Raw genomic sequence first — 20,447 nt, 5'->3', positions numbered from 1 at the left:
CTAAAGTTTCCAAAGTGACTGTGGAGGTACAGGGACTTCCAAAAGCTAAAGGCGCTGAGGTCAGCTCCCCCCGCCCCACCTCGACCCCTTCGTGTGACCCGGGCTGTCATCTTGGGTGGCGATTTCCAGTTGTCCAAGGCATGAAGGTAAGAGGCACGTCTTGGCTGAGAAGTGGGAGGAGAGTGGGAACTGGCAGTTTCCCGTGGGTGGGCGTGGTGAGGGGGGATAAAATGTTTGTTTTGCTTCAACATTTTTCTAGAGGTTTGCTTGCAGGCTCCTGGTGGGTTGATGGCGGGGAGAAGGTGAATTAACTAGCTGCTGGGGAGAACTCCTAAGTTGGCTTCACAGAGAATATTTCTAAACCTGGCAAGTTCTGGTGAGCTCTGCAGGGCTGTGGGTTCAGGGGGGCTGCCTTGGTCTGCACAAGCCCAGCCTTTTAGTCCAGCTGGGCGTTTAGGAGGCGGCTTGTTCAAGCAGCCCTTGTTTAGGAGTTTCCAGAAAGCTGGTAAGCAGTGAGACTAGGTGGGTGTCGTTATTTGCTGTGAGTACCTGGTCCTTGCTGGTTACAGTTTTAAAAGCAAGACAGTCTACTGCGCTCTGAGCATCCAGACTTTCCTCTCCTAGGCTTCGTGAAATAGGAACCCTGCAAATTTTCATCCTGATGCTTCTTTCAAAGCTGACATCCCTTAGAATAGTGGTTCTAAGCCCTGGGGTGGGGGTGGGGTGGGGATTTCTGTCTCCCTGAGGCCATTGGGAAATGTCTGGAGGTATTTCTGGTTGTCACAAATAGGGGGAGGCATTTGGTGTTGGCGTCAAGTGAGCGCAGGTCAGGAATGCTGGTAAACAGCTTTGGATGCGCAGGTCAGCTTCCACCACAAGGAATGACACGGCCCCACATGACAGACCTTGGGTCCAATGACAGACCCTGCCTTATAAAGAGGTGTTTTTAAATTTTTTATTTTTTTATTTTTGAGACGGAGTTTTACTCTTATTGCCCAGGGTGGAGTGCAATGGCATGATCTCGGCTCATTGCAGCCTCCACCTCCCAGGTTCAAATGACTCTCCTGCCTCAGCCTCCCGAGTAGCTGGGATTACAAGCGTGTGCCGCCACACCCGGCTAATTTTTTGTATTTTTTTAGTAGAGATGGAGTTTCTCCATGTTGGCCAGGCTGTTCTGGAACTCCTGACCTCAGGTGATCCACCCACCTCGGCCTCCCAAAGTGCTCGGATTACAGGGTGAGTCACTGTGCCTGGCCCGTTGGAGAATTTTAAACAGTTCTCCAGGGCGTTTGCCTCTGACTAAAGTCACCCTGGGATCTTACCATCTGTTAAGTGACATGGAATCCCTGTACTGACAGACACACTGGGGAAGAAACGTCCCCAAATGACCGACCTGGGATTCCAGAGTAGCTGGCCTCTAAACCAGGGGCATGGTTCACCCAGCCCAAAGGATCCCGTCTTAGGAATAGCTCTGGATGCCCACTTCTGTGACCTGAGAGATTTTTGTGTGAGGAATTTCTGATCCCAGAAAGCAGCATAGCTTTGCAGTTGTAAGAGCAATTCTGTCTACACTGACCCGGACATCACTTTCCCCAATCTGGGACCTTCTGAGACCAGCAGGATGAGAAGCCAGTGTTGGCCCAGATGCTAGGGGTGGGTCAGGTGTGATAGTGAATGGCTGGCAGGCATCCCAACAGCTGGAAACAGCCGCAACTTCTGAATGGCAGGGAAACTTAATTTGGTGATGTCAGGTTCTCTGGGCAGTTGGAAGTAGACTCAAACCCATATTGTTAGGACTTTCAAAGGTGACGAAGCAAAATGAACACTTATTCCTCATTCTGTCTTCTATACTCACCACGTACTATATGTGAGGCTAAGCTCTAGGGATCTGCTGGGAGCCAGACAGAAAGAGTATGTCCCTTCTAAAGGATGCCACATTCCTGTGCTAGAGCTGGACAGGACACCTACAAACCCAGGGTAATTGCGTGTCCTGGTCAGTGCTGGAGTTATGTAATACACAGCACACACCTAGGGTCTTGCAAACTCCAGTTGGTCCTAGAGTTGGACAGCACATGTGTGATCCCAGGGGACTGAACTCTGGTAATTATTCAAGGCAGATGGAGCACACTATGATCACAGGGTCAGTGCCCACTGTGGCCAGGGCTGCAGTAAACAACCCAAACCCATTGTTCGTGTGCATGAAACAACACAAACCCACTGCGTCTTTTGAGATACAAAATTTGTAATGATGTTTTCATGAAGTTTGGTTTATCATGAGTTATTTTATGGATAGTTTTGGTATCTTACCCAAGAAATCTTTGCCTAATCTAAGCACGCAATGACTTTCTCCTTTGTTATCTTCTAGTGCTTCTACAAGTTTTACTTCTTCAATTTAGATCTGTTACTAAGATTAACTTTGAGTTAATCTAATTGCATGATGTGAGGTAATGGTCTCAATTCACGTGGTCTCAATGCACGTGGATGTTGGGTTGTTCTAGAGACACTATTGAGGCCAGGTGCAGTGGGCCTGTAATCCCAGCACTTTGGGAGGCCAAGGCGGCCAGATGACTTGAGGTCAGGAGTTCAAGACAAGCCTGGCCAACATGGTGGAACCCTGTCTCTACGAAAAATACAAAAATTAGCCAGGTGTGGTGGCACACTCCTGTAGTCCCAGCTACTCTGGAGGCTGAGGCAGGAGAGTCCCTTGAACCTTAGAGTTGGAGGGTACAGTGAGCTGAGATCACATCACTGCACTCCAGCTTAGGCAACAGAGCAAGATTCAGTCTCAATTAAAAATAAATAAATAAATAAATAAATAAAAAATATTGAAATGAAAATGTCTCCTAATCTCATTGCATGGTCCAGTTTTCCTCTTTACCCTCTTTTCTTCGGATTTCCATCATGCTACATGGTTGCAATTGTGGTGCCTTTGCTATAATGCTCTTGGTGATTGTGGGGACACTGTAAGCATTTCATGAGGTTACATGGCCTTTGTAATTTTCCATGGAAGTCTGCAGATACTGGGAGACAGGAGCTCAGGTGGGGAGGACCTGGGTCCTCAGGTCATGTCCCTTAAGGACACCCCAGCACCCTCTTCTGCTCAGCTGTGTGATCTGGTGCATGTTCCTATCCTTCTGAAGCATCAACTTCCCATTGGGAAAGTGGGGGTAATGCCTCCCTTCCAGAGGTGACTTCATAGTCAATCAGAAGATTTTAGGAAAGAGACGCCTGCCTTGATTCCATCGTTTTCAGAATTTTTTCTGTTTGAGACCCTACAGTTTGTTTTCAGGGTTTGTTCTTAAAATGAATGTTGCAAAGAAGCCCTTTGCTTCTTTTTATCAGGTTCTGGAGTCTGGCTGCCTGAGTTAGAATCCTGGTCTGTCACTGTTGGGGCTAGTGACTTGACTTCTCCAGGGTTTCCTTTCTCTCTGAATGGGGCTGATGTCAGTACTTCTCATGATGGTGGGGGTGGGGGTGCACTGTGAGGATGAAGTGGGATCCTGCTGGTTACCTGACTTGTGGAGGAGAGTATTTCAGACAGTGGGCATGACATGTGCAAAGGTCCTGGGCCAGATGGGCCGGGCATGGTGGCTCACGCCTGTAATCCCAGAACTTTGGGAGGCTAAGGAGAGTGGATCATTTGAGGTCAGGAGTTTGAGATCATCCTGGCCAACATGGCAAAACCCTGTCTCTACTAAAAAGACAAAAATCAGCCAGGCTTGGTGAGAGACACCTGTAATCCCAGCTACTCGGGAGGCTGAAGCACGAGAATCCCTTGAACCTGGGAGGCGGGGGTTGCAGTGAGCCGAGATCACGCCACTGCACTCCAGCCAGGGGGACAGAGCAAGTCTGTCTCCAGAAACAAAACAAAAACAAACAAACAAACAAACAAAGGTCCGGGGGGCAGAAGGAAGTAGCTGAGCAAACAGCCTGGAGGCTGGAATACAGAGAGTAAGAGGGGATGTGTGATGCTGAAAAATCCAGTGAGGCCAGATTCTTACCCAGCATGGGGACTTCAGAGGTGAATGAGCCAATCCCTGGCCTCAAGAACTAATGTGGGGGGAACAAACTCCTAGAGCATCAGTGCCAGCCAGGTGTGGTCAGGAAAAGGCAGGAGTCTGCTGCGGGGAGAGCCCTGACCTAGCCGTGGTGGCAGCAAGGCCAGGGGGCTGCGGGTGAGAACTTCACCTCGGATCTCCTTTCCTACAGGGGTTACCTGATTGCAGCTCCCTCTGTTTTTCGCGCGGGCGTGGAGGAAGTCATCAGCGTGACCATCTTTAACTCCCCATGGGAAGTCATAGTCCAGGCTCAGCTGGTGGCCCAGGGTGAGCCGGTGGTGCAGAGCCAGGGAGCCATCCTGGGTAGGTCCCTTGGGTGCCGGACCAGGACTTCCCCATCTTTGGCAAAGTGGAGCCACTTGCTGGCCTTCAGGACTGGGACAGTGTGGGTGTTGCTTTGCTTCCCTTCTGCCCTAAATCCCCAGGGGCACAAGAGGGAGGGAGGGAGGGAGGACAGGTTGCAATCTCCTCATTCTACAGATGGAGAGAGTAAAGCCCAGAAAGGGCAGTTCAGCTCACAGTTCCTCAGCAGCTCTAGTTGTGTGGGTGCAGATCTGGGCAGAGTGGGGGCACCCACCTGTGTCAGCTTTGACCAGAGGTGGGACAGGGGACCTGGAGGAGATCACGTGACTCCCTCCGACCTTTTGTTGGGTTTCCAGCACACCTGAACCATTAGACTCAAACCTGGACTCACAGGCCTGTTACTAAGTACAGCTCAGGCCCTCAGCCAGTCTCTCCCCCTCACTCCTTGGTCAAATTCAGACAGCAACAGCCTCAGCCTCCTGGGCAAGATGGTGAATGAGATCCCTGGCCCAGAAAGCTGCAGTCTCCCAGGGGAGGTAGACTCATTCCTCATGCCGAGAATGATGTAGCCACAGGAGACACAGACAAGGTCAGGGGCTCCAAGGCCACTGAAGCAGCACTTGTCTCCTGGGGAGGTGTGGTCAGAGAAGGTGAAATGTGGAAGCTTCTAGAACCTTCTAGAAGTCCTTCTAGTCCTAGAAGAATCAGGTACTCCTGACTTGGGTGGCTAGCTAACTGAAACCCAACTCCAGTTGGCTTCTGCAACAGTTTATGGTCTCTCATAACTAGAAAGAAAGTCCACCGGTATTTCTGCCTGGCTTCTTGCCCTATCTCCTGATGCAGCCAGGTCTCCCCTTAAGATCAGGGGAAGCACCAGTTTCCCAAGATGGCTGGATAAAGTCCCAGGATTCCCTCTGATTGGCCTATCTTGGGTCATATGCTCAACCCTGAGCCAATCACTGTGACCAGAGGTGATGACCTGTGCTGATTGGTTCATTTTGGATCATGTGCTCAACCCTGAACCAATCACTGTGACCAGGGGGAAGGCCTATGCAGATTGGCTTAGAGCCCCAGGAAGGTGGATGGAGAGCTTAGGAGACTCGTGGCTTGTGTGCTGGGCAGTTAGCTTGTCTAAGGGAATTGAAGATCTGTTAGCAGGAAATGTGATGATTGTTGCTGGCAGGCAAAAATAATAGATACCTAATTGAGTCCTGGAGGCCAGAAACCTAGTACAGTACCACAAATGATTCCATGTGGGTAGCAGAGTGAGGTGATGGGAGAACAGGCAGGTCCACTAGGGACCTCGGTCCCCTCTTCTTTCTCTCCACCCTTCTCCTTGTTCCTCTCCCCTGGTGTTTTCCCATTACTCCCCTCACAGCTTACTTTGGGCAGGAGCCAGGGGTGAAGTAAATCAAGTACTTAGGCAGGCCAGCTTTCCCTTGAATAGCTCAGCTTTGTCCATCCCCTCTGGCCTTCAGCTTGTGCCAGCTTGGAGGAAACCTCTGGCTTCTGCCAGAGGCCCAGCCTGGCCCAGGCCAGGCCAGCATGACCCAGGGTGTGTTTGTCCACATGAAACCCCTTTGGGTTCAGAAAGTTTGTGGTTTGTGAGACTGCAGCTCAGGGAGGCGGGGCAACACAGCTCTCGATTTAACTTTTTTCATTTTATTTTCATTTTTAGATAAAGGGACAATCAAACTCAAGGTAAGCTGTTAATTTTTAAAAGCATAAACCTGACCTTGGAAACAAAGAATTGAATTGGAATGGAACAAAAGAAATTGCATGTGTTGTGAGAAAAATCATTTTTAAAAAGGAGATGTAAAAAATGAATAATGAGGTTAGTGCCATGCTCACACCTGTAATCCCAGCTCTTTGGGAGGCTGAGGTGGGTGGATCTCTTGAGCCCAGGAGTTCAAGGCCAGCCCGGAAAACATGGTAAAATCCTGTCTCTACAAAAAAATACAAAAATTAGCCATTAGCCAGGCATGGTGGTTCACGCCTGTTGTCCCAACCACTTGGGAGGCTGGGGTGGGAGGATTGCTTGAGACTGGGAGGTTGACGCTGCAGTGAGCTTTGATCGCACCACTGCACTCCAGCCTGGGCAACAGAGTGAGACCCTGTTTAAAAAAAAAAAAAAAAAAAGAATAACGAAATTTAGAAAAGGAGAAATCCACCGATAATCCAGTTTTTATACTTTTCACTTTTTCATGTTTTCCACACATTCTTGTTCATGCACATACATTTCCTTTTCCAGTTTCATTTTTCTTTTCCTGGTTTCATTTAAAGGACACACATCATTGGCCGGGCTCAGTGGCACATGCCTGTAACCCTAGCACTCTGGGAGGCTGAGACGGGTGGATCTCCTGAGGTCAGGAGTTCGAGACCAGCCTGGCCAACATGGCGAAACCCCATCTCTACTAAAAATACAAAAGTTAGCTGAGTGTGGTGACGCACTCCTGTAATCCCAGCTACTCTCGGGGAGCTGAGGCAGGAGAATTGCCTCAACCCAGGGGATGGAAGTTGCGGTGAGCCAAGATCATACCGCTTCACTCCAGCCTGGGTGACAGAGCGAAACTCCATCGCAAAAAAAACAAGACAAAACAAAACAAAACAAACACCATGGTGTTTCCTATTCCCTCTTATCACATTGTTGTAAACAACTTCTGTGTTTTCAAGTCTCTGTAATTGGAATTTCCATCTTATTGTAAACAACATCCTATTGCACCCCTCTTAGATATCAATTTGCTAAGCCCCCAGTTTGCACAGGTTAGATTTTTTTTTAGATTGTTTCAGTGTTTTGTTTTTTTTTTTTTTGAGATGAGGTCTCTCTCTGTCACCCAGGCTGGAGTCCAATGGTACAATCTCAGCTCACTGCAACCTCTGTCCCCTGGGTTCAAGCGATTCTCATGCCTCCGCCTCCCGAGTAGCTGGGACCTCAGGCACGCATCATCACGACTGGCTTTTTTTTTTCTTTTTCTTTTTCCTTTTTTTTTTTTTTAGTAGAGATGGGGTTTTACCATGTTGGCCAGACTGGGCTGAAACTCCTGACGTCAAGTGATCCACACACCTTGGCCTCCCAAAGCGCTGGGATTACAGGCATGAGCCACCCTGCCTGAGCTGTTTTTAGTGTTTTGATACCGTAATCTGTAAGTCGCCAGAATGTTTGTATGTAAAGCTGTATTGGCATTCTGGATGCCTTCTTTAGGCTAAGCACCCAGATAGAAGAATTACCAGCAGGACCCAAGCCTCTCACTGGGTCTTGCTGCGTCCTAGAATACACGGCAGTACCTGTTCATGGAACCACCTGCAGTGCATTAGGGATCAAATTTCTCCACTGCCTCTCAGACATTGAATATTGTTATTTTTAAATTATTATATGTAATAAACTATGTAAATAATTCTATGACATGGGTTTTCAAACTGGAGTCCTTGGATTTCAGAGATTATGTAAGCCCTGAAATTGCAGGCATTGAGGGGTTAGCTATTCCTTAACTTTTACCACATGCTCACAGGAGTCTACAAATGAATGGGCTAAATTGAGAATTATTTTAAATTGTAATGCGCCCACCTCCGTTGATCAGAATGGAGACTGAGGTGGTTCCTTTTGTATGAGGTATACCACTAGTGCCTAATTGCTGCGGAGCAGTGGTCTTCCTGCCTTACTTTTTTTTTTTTTTTTTTTTTTGAAGCAGTCTTGCTTTTTCTCCCAGGCTGGAGTGCAGTGGTGCAATCTTGGCTCACTGCAACCTCCACTTCCCAGGTTCAAGTGATGCTCCTGCCTCAGCCTCCCCAGTAGCTGGGATTACAGGTGTGCACCACCACACCCGGCTAATTTTTGTATTTTTAATAGAGATGGGGTTTCATCATGTTGGCCAGGCTGGTCTCGAACTCCTGACCTCAGGTAATCTGCCCACCTCAGCCTCCCAAAGTGTTGGGATTACAGGAGTGAACCACAGCACCTGGCCTCTCCCTTATGTTTGATGATAGAACCCTTTCTCTAAGGCAGCAGTTCTCACTCAGGGGTGCTTTTGCCCTACAGGGGACATTTCATAAAGTCTGGAGACGTTTTTGGTTGTCACAGCTGGTGTGGGGGCTGGGCGGTGCCAGGTGCTACTGGCATCTGGTGGGTGGAGGCCATGGCTGCAGCTCAACATCTTACAATGCACAGGATCCCCTACGGCAAAGAAGGATGTGGCCCCAGAAGTCCACATTCAGGAACCCCTGAACCAAAACCCTAGAGCAGCAGTCCCTAACCTTTTTGGCACCAGGGACCAGTTTCATGGAAGACAGTTTTTCCACGGACCAGGGAGCAGAAGAAATGGCTTCAGGATGATTCACGTGCATTCCATTTATTGTGTGCTTAAATTTCTATTATTACGTTGTAATATGTAACGAAATAATGATATAACTCACCATAATGGAAGAATCAGTGCAAGCCCTGAGCTTGTTTTCCTTCAACTAGATGGTCCCATCTGAGGGTGATGGGAGACAGTAACAGATCGTCAGGCATTAGATTGTCATAAAGAGCACGCAACCTAGACCTCTCCCGTGCACAGTTCACAATAGGGTTCACACTCCTATGAGAATCTAATGTCGCCGCTGAGCTGATGGGAGGCGGAGCTTAGGCAGTCATGTGAGCGATGGGGAGTGGCTGTAAATACAGATGGAGGTTCATTTGCTCACCCACTGCTCACCTCCTGCTCTGTAGCCCTGTTCCTAACAGGCCACAGACTGGTACCAGTCTGTGGCCCAGGGGTTGAGGGTCCCTGCCCTAGGGCTTCAATACCTACAGAAGCATAGGGAAAAAAGAGAAAAAAAGAAGTCCCTAGAGCTCCCTTTCCTGGCTTCCTGTCATGAGATTTCCCTCCCTCCTTTCCTTCCTTCCTCCCTTTCTTCCTCCTCCTCCTCCTCCTCCTCCTCCTCCTCCTACTACTCCTCCTCCTCCTCCTCCTCCTCTTCTTCTTCTTCTTCTTCTTCTTCTTCTTCTTCTTCTTCTTCTTCTTCTTCTTCTTCTTCTTCTTCTTCTTCTTTTCCTTCTCCTCCTTCTCCTTCTCCTTCTTCCTCCTCCTCTTCTTCTTCTTCTTCTCCTTCTCCTTCTCCTCCTTCTCCTTCTCCTTCTCCTCCTCCTCCTCTCTCTCTCTTTTTCTCTCTCTCTCTCTTTCTCTCTCTCTCTTTTCCTGGCTTCATGTGGTTTGATTTCTCTCTCTCTCTTTTTGGAGACAGAGTCTCGCTCTCTTGCCCAGGCTGGAGTGCAGTGGTATGATCTCAGCTCACTGCAACATCTGCCTCCCGGGTACAAGTGATTTTCTTGCCTCAGCCTCCTGAGTAGCTGGGACTACAGACGCCCTCCGCACCATGCTCAGCTAATTTTTGTATTTTCAGTAGAGATGGGGTTTCGCCATATTGGCTACACTGGTCTCAAACTTCTGACCTCAAGTGATCCGCCTGCCTCAGCCTCCCAAAGTGCTGGGATTACAGGTGTGAGCCACCGCACCCAGCCTAGATCTGCTTTCTTATGAGTCAGGAAGCCATGCTCCCTGGAGCAGGTGTTAAGATGACGTGCTGTCCCTGGCCATCACACGTTAGAAGACACTCTTCACAGTGCAGATGCTGGGAATTTGTAAGAGAGACTAACAAAGGGTTGTATAATTCTGGGAGAGGGGCCAAGGGCTCTTAAGACTAGACTTGCAATTCCCAAGAAAGATGCTTAAGATCCTTAGCATTTGGCCACACACAGTGACTCATGCCTGTAATCCTAGCTACTTGGGAGGCCAAAACTGGAGGATCGCTTGAGGCCAGGAGTTGGAGACCAGCTTGGGGAACATAGTTGAGAGCCTGTCCCCTGTCTCTACAAAAATAAAAATAAAAAGTTAGCCGGGCATGGTGGCCTGCGCCTGTAGTCCCAGCTACTCAGTAGGCCGAGGTAGGAAGATTGCTTGAGTCCAGGAGATGGAGGCTGCGGTGAGTCGTGATCGCACCACAGCACTCTAGTCTGGGCAACAGAGCAAGACCCTGTCTCTAAAAACAGAAAGAAGGCTGGAAGTCCTTCTTCCCTTCTGTCCCTGTGGGGCGCAATCTGCTCCCGGGGAAGGGGTGAAGCTCTAGGGGCTGCCGGTTGGGGTCGACCCCCCTTATGAGCTCAGCACAGCCTCTTGTCCCCCACCCTTCCTGTCCCTCCAGCGTACGGTCCTCAGCCCCTCCAGTATTTCCCTCCTGCTCATCCTCGCCCTGCTCCTGGGTGGCCGGCACCTTTCGTCCCTCTTCAACCTTTGGCCAATGCTGAGATATTTCCAGAAACAGGGCCAGGTGAGGATTTTGGGATTGGAGTAGCAGGTGAGATTTATTGCTCTGGTAGGTCTTGACAGGGAAACTGCCATCAGAAAAGACCTCACAGGTCCAGAAGGCCGATCCTGCGGGTGGCGGGTAGAAGAGGTCCCTCTGAGAGCAGACAGGAGGTGGGTGGCTGGAGAGAGGCCTGAGACAGACCTTGTGTGGCTGCAGAGAGCAGGAGTCCTAGTGCACCCCGACCTCACCCACGCAATGGTCATGACAGTGCAGAACTGTGACGATCAGTCAGATAATCCAGTAGATTGTTCCCCGTGATGGTCACTAGGGTCCATCCACCCCTTGAGGGACCACGCGAGTAGATGCTGACATAGGGGTCCTCAGAAGAGGAACACGCCACAGTTGGATGGTTTTATTTTTAAATTATTTTTTATTTTTTATTTTTTGAGATGGAGTCTTGCTCTGTCACCTAGGCTGGAGTGCAGCTGCACCATCTCGGCTCACTGCAACCTCCACCTCCTGGGTTCAAGCAATTCTGCTGCCTCAGCCTCTCTGAGGTGTGGGATTACAGGCACCCGCCACCACACCTAGCTAATTTTTGTATTTTCAGTAGAGACGGGGCTTCGCCGTGTTGGCCAGGCTGGTCTCAAACTCCTGACTTCAGGTGATCTGCCTGTCTCAGCCTCCCAAAGTGCTGGGATGACAGGCGTGAGCCACTGTGCCCAGCCATTTGGGTGGTTTTAGGAACAGGGGGTGCACATAGCTCCCCAGGTGATCTGCTGGGAGGTAATGCCCACCTGCTGGGTGCCCAGGGATGGCCAAGAGGGTAGCTATCATCAAATGCCGGTCACATAGAGGGAGGTAATATGGTTTGGCTGTGTCCCCACCTAAATTTCATCTTGAATTGTAGCTCCCATAATTTCCACAGGTTGTGGGAGGGACCCAGAGGGAGATAATTGAATCTTGGGGGCGATGTCCCCCCTACTGTTCTCATGGTAGTGAATAAGTCTCACAAGATCTGATGGTTTTATAAGGGAAAATCCTTTTTTTCTTGGCTCTCATTCTCTCTTGCCTGCCACTATGTAAAACGTGCCTTTCACCTCCCACCATGATTGTGAGACCTCCCCAGCCACGTGAAACTGTGAGTCCATTAAACCTCTTTTTCTATATAAATTACCCAGTCTCGGGTATGTCTTTATCACCATTGTGAAAATGGACTAATACCAGAGGCATTACTTTTGTTTGTTTTAAGCATGAAAGGAGCTTTTTTTTTTTTTTTTTTTTTTTTGAGACGGAGTCTCGCTCTGTCGCCGGGGCTGGAGCGCAGTGGCCGGATCTCAGCTCACTGCAAGCTCCGCCTCCCGGGTTTACGCCATTCTCCTGCCTCAGCCTCCTGTGTAGCTGGGACTACAGGCGCCTGCCACCTCGCCCGGCTAGTTTTTTGTATTTTTTTAGTAGAGACGGGGTTTCACCGTGTTAGCCAGGATGGTCTCGATCTCCTGACCTCGTGATCCGCCCGTCTCGGCCTCCCAAAGTGCTGGGATTACAGGCTTGAGCCACCGCGCCTGGCCGAAAGGAGCTTTTATAGTGCATGACTCACATGCCAGGGCGTTCTGCCCATCTGCTTAAAAAAGATAAGAGGACGGCTAAGTGCGATGGCTCACACCTGTAATCCCAGCACTTTGGGAGGCCGAGTCAGGAGGATCACGTGAGCCCAGGAGTTTGAGCCTAGCCTGGGCAACACAGCGAGACCCCATCTCTACCAAAAAATAAAATAAATTATCTGGGCATGGTGGTGCCCGCCTTCAGTCCTGGCTTCTCAGTAGGCTGAGGCAGGAGGATCGCTTGAACCCAGGAGTCTGAAGCTGTAGTGAGCTCTGATCGCATCGCTGGACTCCAGTGTGGTGACAGAGCAAGATATTGTCTCTAAAAACAAAAGAAAGAGAAAGAAAGGAGGAAAGAAGGAAGGAAGAGAGGGAGGGAAAGAATGTGTAGTGTAGGAAGGATGGAAGGAAGGAAGGAAGGACAGAAGGGAGGGAGGGAGGGAGGGAATGTGTAATGAAGGAAGGGAGGAAGGGAGGGAATGCATAGTGAAGGAAGGAAGGGAGGGAGGGAGGGAATGTGTAGGGAAGGAAGGAAGGAAAGAAGGAAGGAAGGAAGGAAGGAAGGAAGGAAGGAAGGAAGGAAGGAAGGAAGGAAGGAATTGTGTAGTGTAAGCTCCATTCTGAAGACTGAAGTGTTTTTTTTTTCGGTCCCATCTGTGTGGCAAAAAAACAAACTAAACCAACAAAAAAGCCATCTAACCATTCTAAAACGTGTAATTCAGTGGCATTTAGTACATTCACAGGGTTGTGCAACTCCCCTGCCCATCTAGTTCCAGAAGATTTTCATCCCCCACAGAGGAGACCGTGTCCCCATCAGCAGTCACTCCCCACTCCCTTCTCCTAGCCCCTGGCACCCACCAATCTGATTCCTGTCTCTGTGGATTGCCTTTTCTGGGCAATTCAGATCAATGGAGTCATGCACTGTATGTGTTGTGATTTTTATTTTATTTTATGATTTTATTTTATTTCATTGTATTTTATTTTATTTTTTGAGGCAAAGTCTCGCTCTGTCTGTCACCCAGGCTGGAGTTCAGCGGTGTGATCTCAGCTCACTGCAACCTCTGCCTCCCAGGTTCAAGCGATTTGTGTGCCTCAGCCTCCAGAGTAGCTGGAACTACAGGCGCCTGCCACATGCCTGGCTAATTTTTAAAAAATTTTTTACAGAGACGGGGTTTCACCATGTTGGCTGGGCTGGTCTTGAACTTCTGGCCTCAAGCCATCCGCCCGCCTCGGCCTCCCGAAGTGCTGGGATTACAGGTGTAAGCCATCATGCCTGGCTTGTGCTGTGATTTTATTTGTATTATTTGTTGATTTTTTTTTGGAGATGGAGTTTCACTCTTGTTGCCCAGGCTGGAGTGCAATGGTGAGATCTCAGCTCATTGCAACCTCTGCCTCCTGAGTTCAAGCTATTCCGCTGCCTCAGCCTCCCAAGTAGATGGGATTATAGGTACATGTCACCAGGCCTGGCTAATTTTTTGTATATTTAGTAGTGATGGGGTTTCACTGTGTTGGGCAGGCTGGTCTTGAACTCCTGACCTCAGGTGATCCGCCCACTCCAATCTCCCAAATTGCTGGGATTACAGGTGTGAGCCATTGCGCCCGGCCTGTGCTGTGATTTTAGAGTGAGGCAAACACGGACACATACATATGATAGATATATCTGGACATGTACATATATATATATATCAAGGGATCAAGGTCTCCTTCCACTGCTCACAGGCTGTGAACTCACTTGGCAAGAGGGGAGACAGTTCTAACTCTGCAGTGGTGATGAGCGGAAACAGCTTGGCAACTCTGTTGAGTCAGAAGAGAAGGCTCCATAACTAGACCAGCGTTTCTCGGCCTCAGCATGGCTGATAGCTGGGGCAGGCTTGGCACCGTGGTTCATGCCTGGAATCTGAGGCTGAAGTGGGAGGATCGCTTGAGCCCAGGAGTTCGAGACCAGCCTGGGCAACAGAGTGAGACCTTGTTTCTACAAAAAATAAACAAAATAAGCCTGGCCTGGTGGTGCATGCCTGTAGTCCCAGCTCTTCAGGAGGCTGAGATGGGAGGATTGCTTGCGCCCAGGAGGCCAAGGCTGCAGTGAGCCGTAACTGTACCACTGCACTCCAGCCTAGGCGACAGAGATAAACCCTATCTCCAAAAAAAAAAAAAAAAAAAAAAAAAAAAGATATGATCGGGTGCAGTGGCTCACGCCTATAATCCCAGCACTTTGGGAGGCCAAGGCAGGTGGATCGCTTGAGCCCAGGAGTTCAAGACCAGTCTGGCCAACACTTGCCTCTACAAAAAATACAAAAATTAGCCAGGCATGGTGACGCACACCTGTAATCCCAGCTACTCAAGAGGCCAATGTGGGAGAAACACTTAGCCTGGGAGGCAGAGGTTGCAATGAGCTGAGATAGCGCCACTACACTCCAGCCTGGGCGACAGAGTGAGACCTTGTCTCAAAAAAAAAAAAAAAAAAAAAAAAAAAAGATGTTTGGGGCAGTTTGCCGAGGGCAGGGGTGTCCTGCGCTTTGTAAGATGTTGAGCAGCCTCTCTATTCCCCTCTCAAATGACCGTAGCAATCCCCACCCCCAAAGCTATGACACCCCAAAACATCTCCAGAAACTGCCGAGTGTCCCCTGGGTGACAGTCACTCCTGGGGTGAGTTCTCCATTCTAGACTCCAAACTCCTTTCCCAGTATCTCAGCCCATTCCAGGGTGACATTCTCATCCCAAAGCTCCTTCCTCTGCCTGTAGGTGCCCACGGGCCTCCGGGGCCAGGCGCTTCTGAAAGTGTGGGGCCGCGGCCGGCAGGCGGAGGAGGAGCCCCTCTTTCACAACCAGACCTCGGTGACCGTGGACGGCCGGGGTGCCTCTGTGTTCATCCAGACAGACAAGCCTGTATACAGACCCCAGCACCGAGGTGGGTGGCTGGCACGGATGCAGGGAGGGCCGGCCGTGGTCTGGAGGTGTCACATGCCTGTCTTCTTTCTTCTAGTGCTCATAAGCATCTTCACCGTCTCCCCAGATCTGAGGCCTGTCAACGAGAAGGTGAGATCAGCTTCTAAAACCGCGGGCCCGGAACATATCCACTTGGGACCCCCTAGCCAGGGCCACCATTGGAAACTGGTCTTTCTCTCCAGACCTTCTCTTTCCTATTTTCTTTCACAGTTCCATGCCCCCTGGAGAACCCCAGGAAGTTCTTGGTGACAGAGGAAGGCTGGTGGGCGTGCCTGGCCCACTGCTCCTCTACAAGGAATGCCTTTGAGGGCTTTAGGTAGCCCTGCACTGTGGCTTAAAAAAATTTGTTTTTTTTCCAAGACCGAGTCTCTTGCTTTATTGCCCAGGCTGCAGTGCAGTGGCGCGATCTTGGCTCACTACAACCTCTGCCTCCTGGGTTCAGGTGATTCTCTTGCCTCAGCCTCCCGAGTAACCCAGATTATAGGCACCCACCACCACGCCTGGCTAATTTTTTTTTTTCTTTTTTTTTTGAGATAGAGTCTCGCTCTGTTGCTAAAGTTGGAGTGTAGTGGAGTGATCTTGGCTCACTGCAACCTCTGCCTACTGGGTGCAAGGAATTCTCCTGCCTCAGCCTCCTGAGTAGCTGGGATTACAGGCGTGTGCCACCATGCCCAGCTGATTTTTGTATTTTTAGTATAGATGGGGTTTCACCATGTTGGCCAGGCTGGTTTCAAACTCCTGACCTCAGGTGATCCACCCGCCTTGGCCTCCTAAAGTGCTGGAATTACAGGCGTTAGCCACCAGGCCTGGCCACATTTATGTGCTTTCTGTCTAGCCCTCCTCTCTGTGTGTATATGTATATATACTTACAAAATTATTTTAATGATAAATCATTTGAGAATAACTTACAGATATTGTGCCTTTCTGGCCCTGAACACTTGGCCTGTATCCTTTAAGAGCAGGGTCGTTCTCTTATACAACTCAAGGAGGATCATCACATTTAAAAATTTTGAGGCTAGGCACAGTGTCTCACATCTGTAATCCCAGCACTTTGGGAGGCTGAGGCGGGAAGATCGCTTGTGGCCAGTAGTCCGTGACCATTCTGGGCAACATAGCAAAAATGTCTTGACAAAAAATTAAAATAATACAAATTAGCTGAGCATGGTGGCATGCGCCAGTAGTCCCAGCTGCTTGGGAGGCTGAGTCAGGAGGATCTCTTGAGCCCAGGAGTTTGAGGCTGCAATGAACTGTGATTGTACCACTTGAACTCCAGCCCAGGCAGCAAAGCACAACTCTGTCTCTAAAAAAAACACAAAATACCAAAAAAAAAAAAAAAAGGAGGAAAATAATTTTGACATTGACACAATAATAATATCTAATATAAAATCCATGTTGTTCCAATAGTAACCTTCGTAGCATGTTTCTTTGCTGGTCCAGGATCTGATCCTGGGTCATTTGTTCATCGTGTCTCTTGGTCTCCTTTAATTTGAATTAGTTCCTCACTGCCTTTCTGTGTCTTTCATGACATTGACATTTTTGGCAAGTCCAGGCAGTTGTTTTGCAGAACGTCCCTTAGTAGGATGGTCTTCTGGTTTCTTGTGACCAAGTTCAAGTTGCGAATCTCGGGCAGGATCCACAGAAGCGATACTGGATCCTCCCTGGTGCCTTGTCCTCCCTGGTGCCTTGTATCGGGAGGCACCCGGCATGGGTTTGTTGTGTTGCTGGGGACATTAATGGGGTCCAGTGGTTCAAGCAGTGCCTGCCTGGGTTCCCCTTTTGAGGGTCCTTTTCTAAAGACCCTACTTGGGATTAGGATTTAACGGATGTAATTTAGGGGGACACTGTTTAACCCATAACAGTGAGTGCTTGTCCCGGGGACCGAGGCCATGCATCAATGATGCATGAGCATGTTGGAAGGGTTTGGGGTTTGCTGGAAGATTTGCTCACTGCATCTGTGTCTTCATTACAGCTGGAAGCCTACATCCAGGTGAGTGGCCTCTGTCCCTCCTCGGCTTGGACTTGGGGCCCGGGTAGCCCATCTTCTGCAAGATCTGGTGTGTCTTCGCTCACTGTCTGCCTTCTGGGTTGAGCCACTGTGCCTTACAAGGCTGGGACCCAGCATCTTCTATCCTGGTCCCTGGGTCCACCCTGGGATGGGCTGAGTGTGTGTCTGTCCGTTTCCTTTTTTTTTTGAGATGGAGTCTTGCTCTGTTACCCAGGCTGGATTGCAGTGGTGCCGATCTTGGCTCACTGCAACCTCTGCCTCCTGGGTTCAAGCGATTCTCCTGCCTCAGCCTCCCAAGTAGCTGGGACTATAGGCATGTGGCACCATGCCCAGCTAATTTTTTGTGTGTGTGTCTTTTTTGGTAGAAATGGGGGTTTCACCATGTTGGCCCGGCTGATCTCAAACTCCTGACCTCAGGAGATCCACCCGCCTCGGCCTCCCAAAGTGCTGGGATTACAGGTGTGAGCCACCACCCCCAGCCACATCCATTTGTAGGTTTGTTTGTACACAGCTCCCTAAATGAGGAAGCAGGCCCAGCCCGTCCCCTTCTGCTTTTCAAATCCTTCTCTATCCAGAGCTTTTTACTTTTTTGCCCTGGGGTTAATGATTAATATTGGAACCTTCGCTGCATGGTTGACATGCCCAAGAGAGAGGACTGGGAAAATCCTTACACTGGGCACACGCTGGGCTAGCCTGAGTTCACTCCGTGTGTCTGCCCCTCTCCACCACCAACAGGACCCCCGAGGCTCTCGGATGATAGAGTGGAGACACTTGAAGCCGTTCTGCTGCGGTAAGTTTCTTCCTCTGCAGCTTGAGGGCTGCAGATGTGATAAACCTTCCGGGAAAACAGAATATGCTCTGTCCGGGGCCCCCTCCCTAACGTACCCCCACTGCTGCCCCAGCTGGAGAGGACCAAGGAGGAGTGGAGGGCAGGTACCCACCTGGGAGGTGATGATGCCATGGGTTTGGATCTAGGAGCCTCAGCCTGGCCCACAGCACCTTCCCTGTGGATTTGGACCCTCTGCCCATGTTTCTCTGTGCCCAGGACTCAGGCAGGGCTCCGGCTCAGAACTCAAGACCTTTCTGGAATACTGGAGCACCTGCTCTCACCTTGTTTTTTTATTTTTTGAGACAGAGTCTCTCTCTGTCACCCAGGCTGGAGTGCAGTGGCGCGATCTCGGCTCACTGCAGTCTCTGCCTCCCGGGTTCAAGCCATTCTCTTGCCTCGGCCTCCCAAGTAGCTGGGATTACAGGCACGTGCCACTAGGCCTGGCTAATTTTTGTATTTTTAGTAGACACAGGGTTTCACCATGTTGGCCAGGTTGGTCTTGGACTCCCAATTTCAGGTGATCTGCCCACCTTGGCCTCCCAAAGTGCTGGGATTACAGGCGTGAGCCACTGTGCCTGGCCTCAGCCTCTTTTCTTCTGTTCCATCTTCCCTGTCTGCCTTCTTTACTCCCTCTTGTTCGCTCAATTGCTCTCTCTGTATCGCAGATATTTGTTGGGTACCACATAGATACTGCCATGGGGTGAGCTTTCAGCCCAATGCGGGGAGCAAACACGAACTAAACAGCCTGGATGATGTCAGTTGTGATGAGTGCTAGGAAGGAGAAGTTCAAAACTCAGAGAGGGCAAACAGGGCTGTATCCCATCCTGGGGTGGCAGAGACAATCCTGGAAGGCTGCCTGGAGGAGGATCCTTTTCAGCAACAAAGAAGGAACGGGGGACGGCCAGGCAAAGCAAGGGGGCCAGGAAGCATGTCCCAGTCAGGGACCCGATGTATGGGAAGGGCTGTGGATGTCTAGGGGAGTGAGGTTGGAGACAGTGGACAGGACAGAGATGTTGAGCGCTGAGAGCAGGGGTGACGCTGGCATGAACTAGGGAAGAGAATGGACTTGATCTTTTTTAAAAAAACTTTTTTTTTTTTTTTTTTTTTTTTAAAGAGGCAATTTCTGTCTCATGTTGTCACCTAGGCTGGAGTGCAGTGGCGTGATCATAGCTCACTGCAGCCTCTACCTCTTGGGTTCAAGTGATCCTCCCACCTCAGCCTCTTGAGTAGCTGGGACCACAGGCACATGCCATCAAGCCCAGTTAATTTTTAAAATTTTTGGTAGAGACGGGGTCTCAAGATGTTGCCTAGGCTGACTTGATCTTAAGAGCACAGAGTTGGGGGAGAGGTCAACCTCCTGTTTAAAAAAACCATTTGGGGCCTAGCTTGGTGGCTCACACCTGTAATCCCAGCAATTTGGGAGGCTGAGGTGAGTGGATCACCTGAGGTCAGGAGTTCAAGACCAGCGTGGCCAACATGGGGAAACCCCGTCTCTACTAAAAATACAAAATTAGCCGAGTGTGGTGGCAGGTGCCTGTAGTCCCAGCTATTCAGGAGGCTGAGGCACAAGAATCGCTTGAACCCGGGACATGGAGGTGGCACGAGCTGAGATCATGCCACTGCACTCCAGCCTGGGCAAAAGAGCAAGACTCTGTCTCAAAGAAATAAAAAAATAAAAAAAAAATCTTTGGGATGTGTGTAGACCCATGATTCTCAACCAGGGTGACAGTGCCCCTCTCTCAGGGAGCATTTGGCAAAGTTGGCCACAGACCCCTTACAAAACACGTGCTCAGGACACACATCCCTGAATGTCCTCTAACCATCAAAGGCCCACTTTGTCTGAATATGCGGAGGAAAAAGCCGTTTTAGCCGTCACATCTTCTGGCTCCAATGTGATTGGGAGAAGCCGTGGGCACTGCTGTGGGTTTTGGGTTCTGTTGTGAGACCCAGGGGAACCACTCTTCCTGTCCCCTCCCTGTATGGCCCTCCCCATATGATCACTGGGGACAGGTGGAGCGTGTCACACTCAGGAGTGGAAGATCCCCTGGCAATGCCTAGAGTCAGTGTGCCCTTTCCAACTCCTCCACGGCTCCCAGTGAAAACAGAGCTGTGGACGGGGCTCAGAGGCACAGGTGCAAAGCAAATGCCAGGTCCCATGTCAGTGGCTGATGGTGTTTCCGGGGGGATGTTTGGGGGAGAGAGTGCTTTGTGCTAAAGTGTGTGCGTGCTCTAGTTCAGTTAGGGGTGGTTCTCACAGAGGGGTGGGGAGTCGGGCGGGAGATTCTGCCCCCAGGGGACATCGACAATATCTGGGGACATTTTGGCTTGTCAGGACTTTTGTGGAAGACAAGGGGTGCAATGGGTGTTTGGTGAGTGGAGGCCAGGGATGATGCTCAGCATCCCTCAGTGCGCAGGACGCC

General features: G+C 50.0%; 1 protein-coding gene across 17 annotated transcripts in view; it reads left to right on the top strand.

Moving 5' to 3' along the window:
• CPAMD8 (C3 and PZP like alpha-2-macroglobulin domain containing 8) overlaps positions 1-20,447 on the top strand; it is a 120,720-nt gene that overhangs the window by 452 nt on the left and 99,821 nt on the right. For 4 of the 17 annotated variants that reach the window (XR_013409200.1, XM_077978241.1, XM_028839518.2 and 1 more), the window contains exons 2-7: positions 4,210-4,361; positions 6,040-6,062; positions 14,990-15,155; positions 15,231-15,283; positions 17,163-17,180; positions 17,934-17,988. Coding sequence is in view for 12 of the 17 variants with exons in the window: in XM_077978241.1 (XP_077834367.1) it covers positions 4,210-4,361; positions 6,040-6,062; positions 14,990-15,155; positions 15,231-15,283; positions 17,163-17,180; positions 17,934-17,988 (467 nt within the window). In the remaining 5 variants the exon portion in view is untranslated. Of the gene's footprint in view, positions 1-4,209; positions 4,375-6,039; positions 6,063-14,989; positions 15,156-15,230; positions 15,305-17,162; positions 17,181-17,933; positions 17,989-20,447 lie in introns of all 17 variants that reach the window. The other 13 variants (XR_013409202.1, XM_077978247.1, XM_077978250.1 and 10 more) reach the window with 5 other exon arrangements.

The sequence above is a fragment of the Macaca mulatta genome, chromosome 19 (assembly GCF_049350105.2).
Source record: "Macaca mulatta isolate MMU2019108-1 chromosome 19, T2T-MMU8v2.0, whole genome shotgun sequence".
NCBI lineage: Eukaryota > Metazoa > Chordata > Mammalia > Primates > Cercopithecidae > Macaca > Macaca mulatta.
This window is presented reverse-complemented; position numbering and strand designations above follow the sequence as displayed.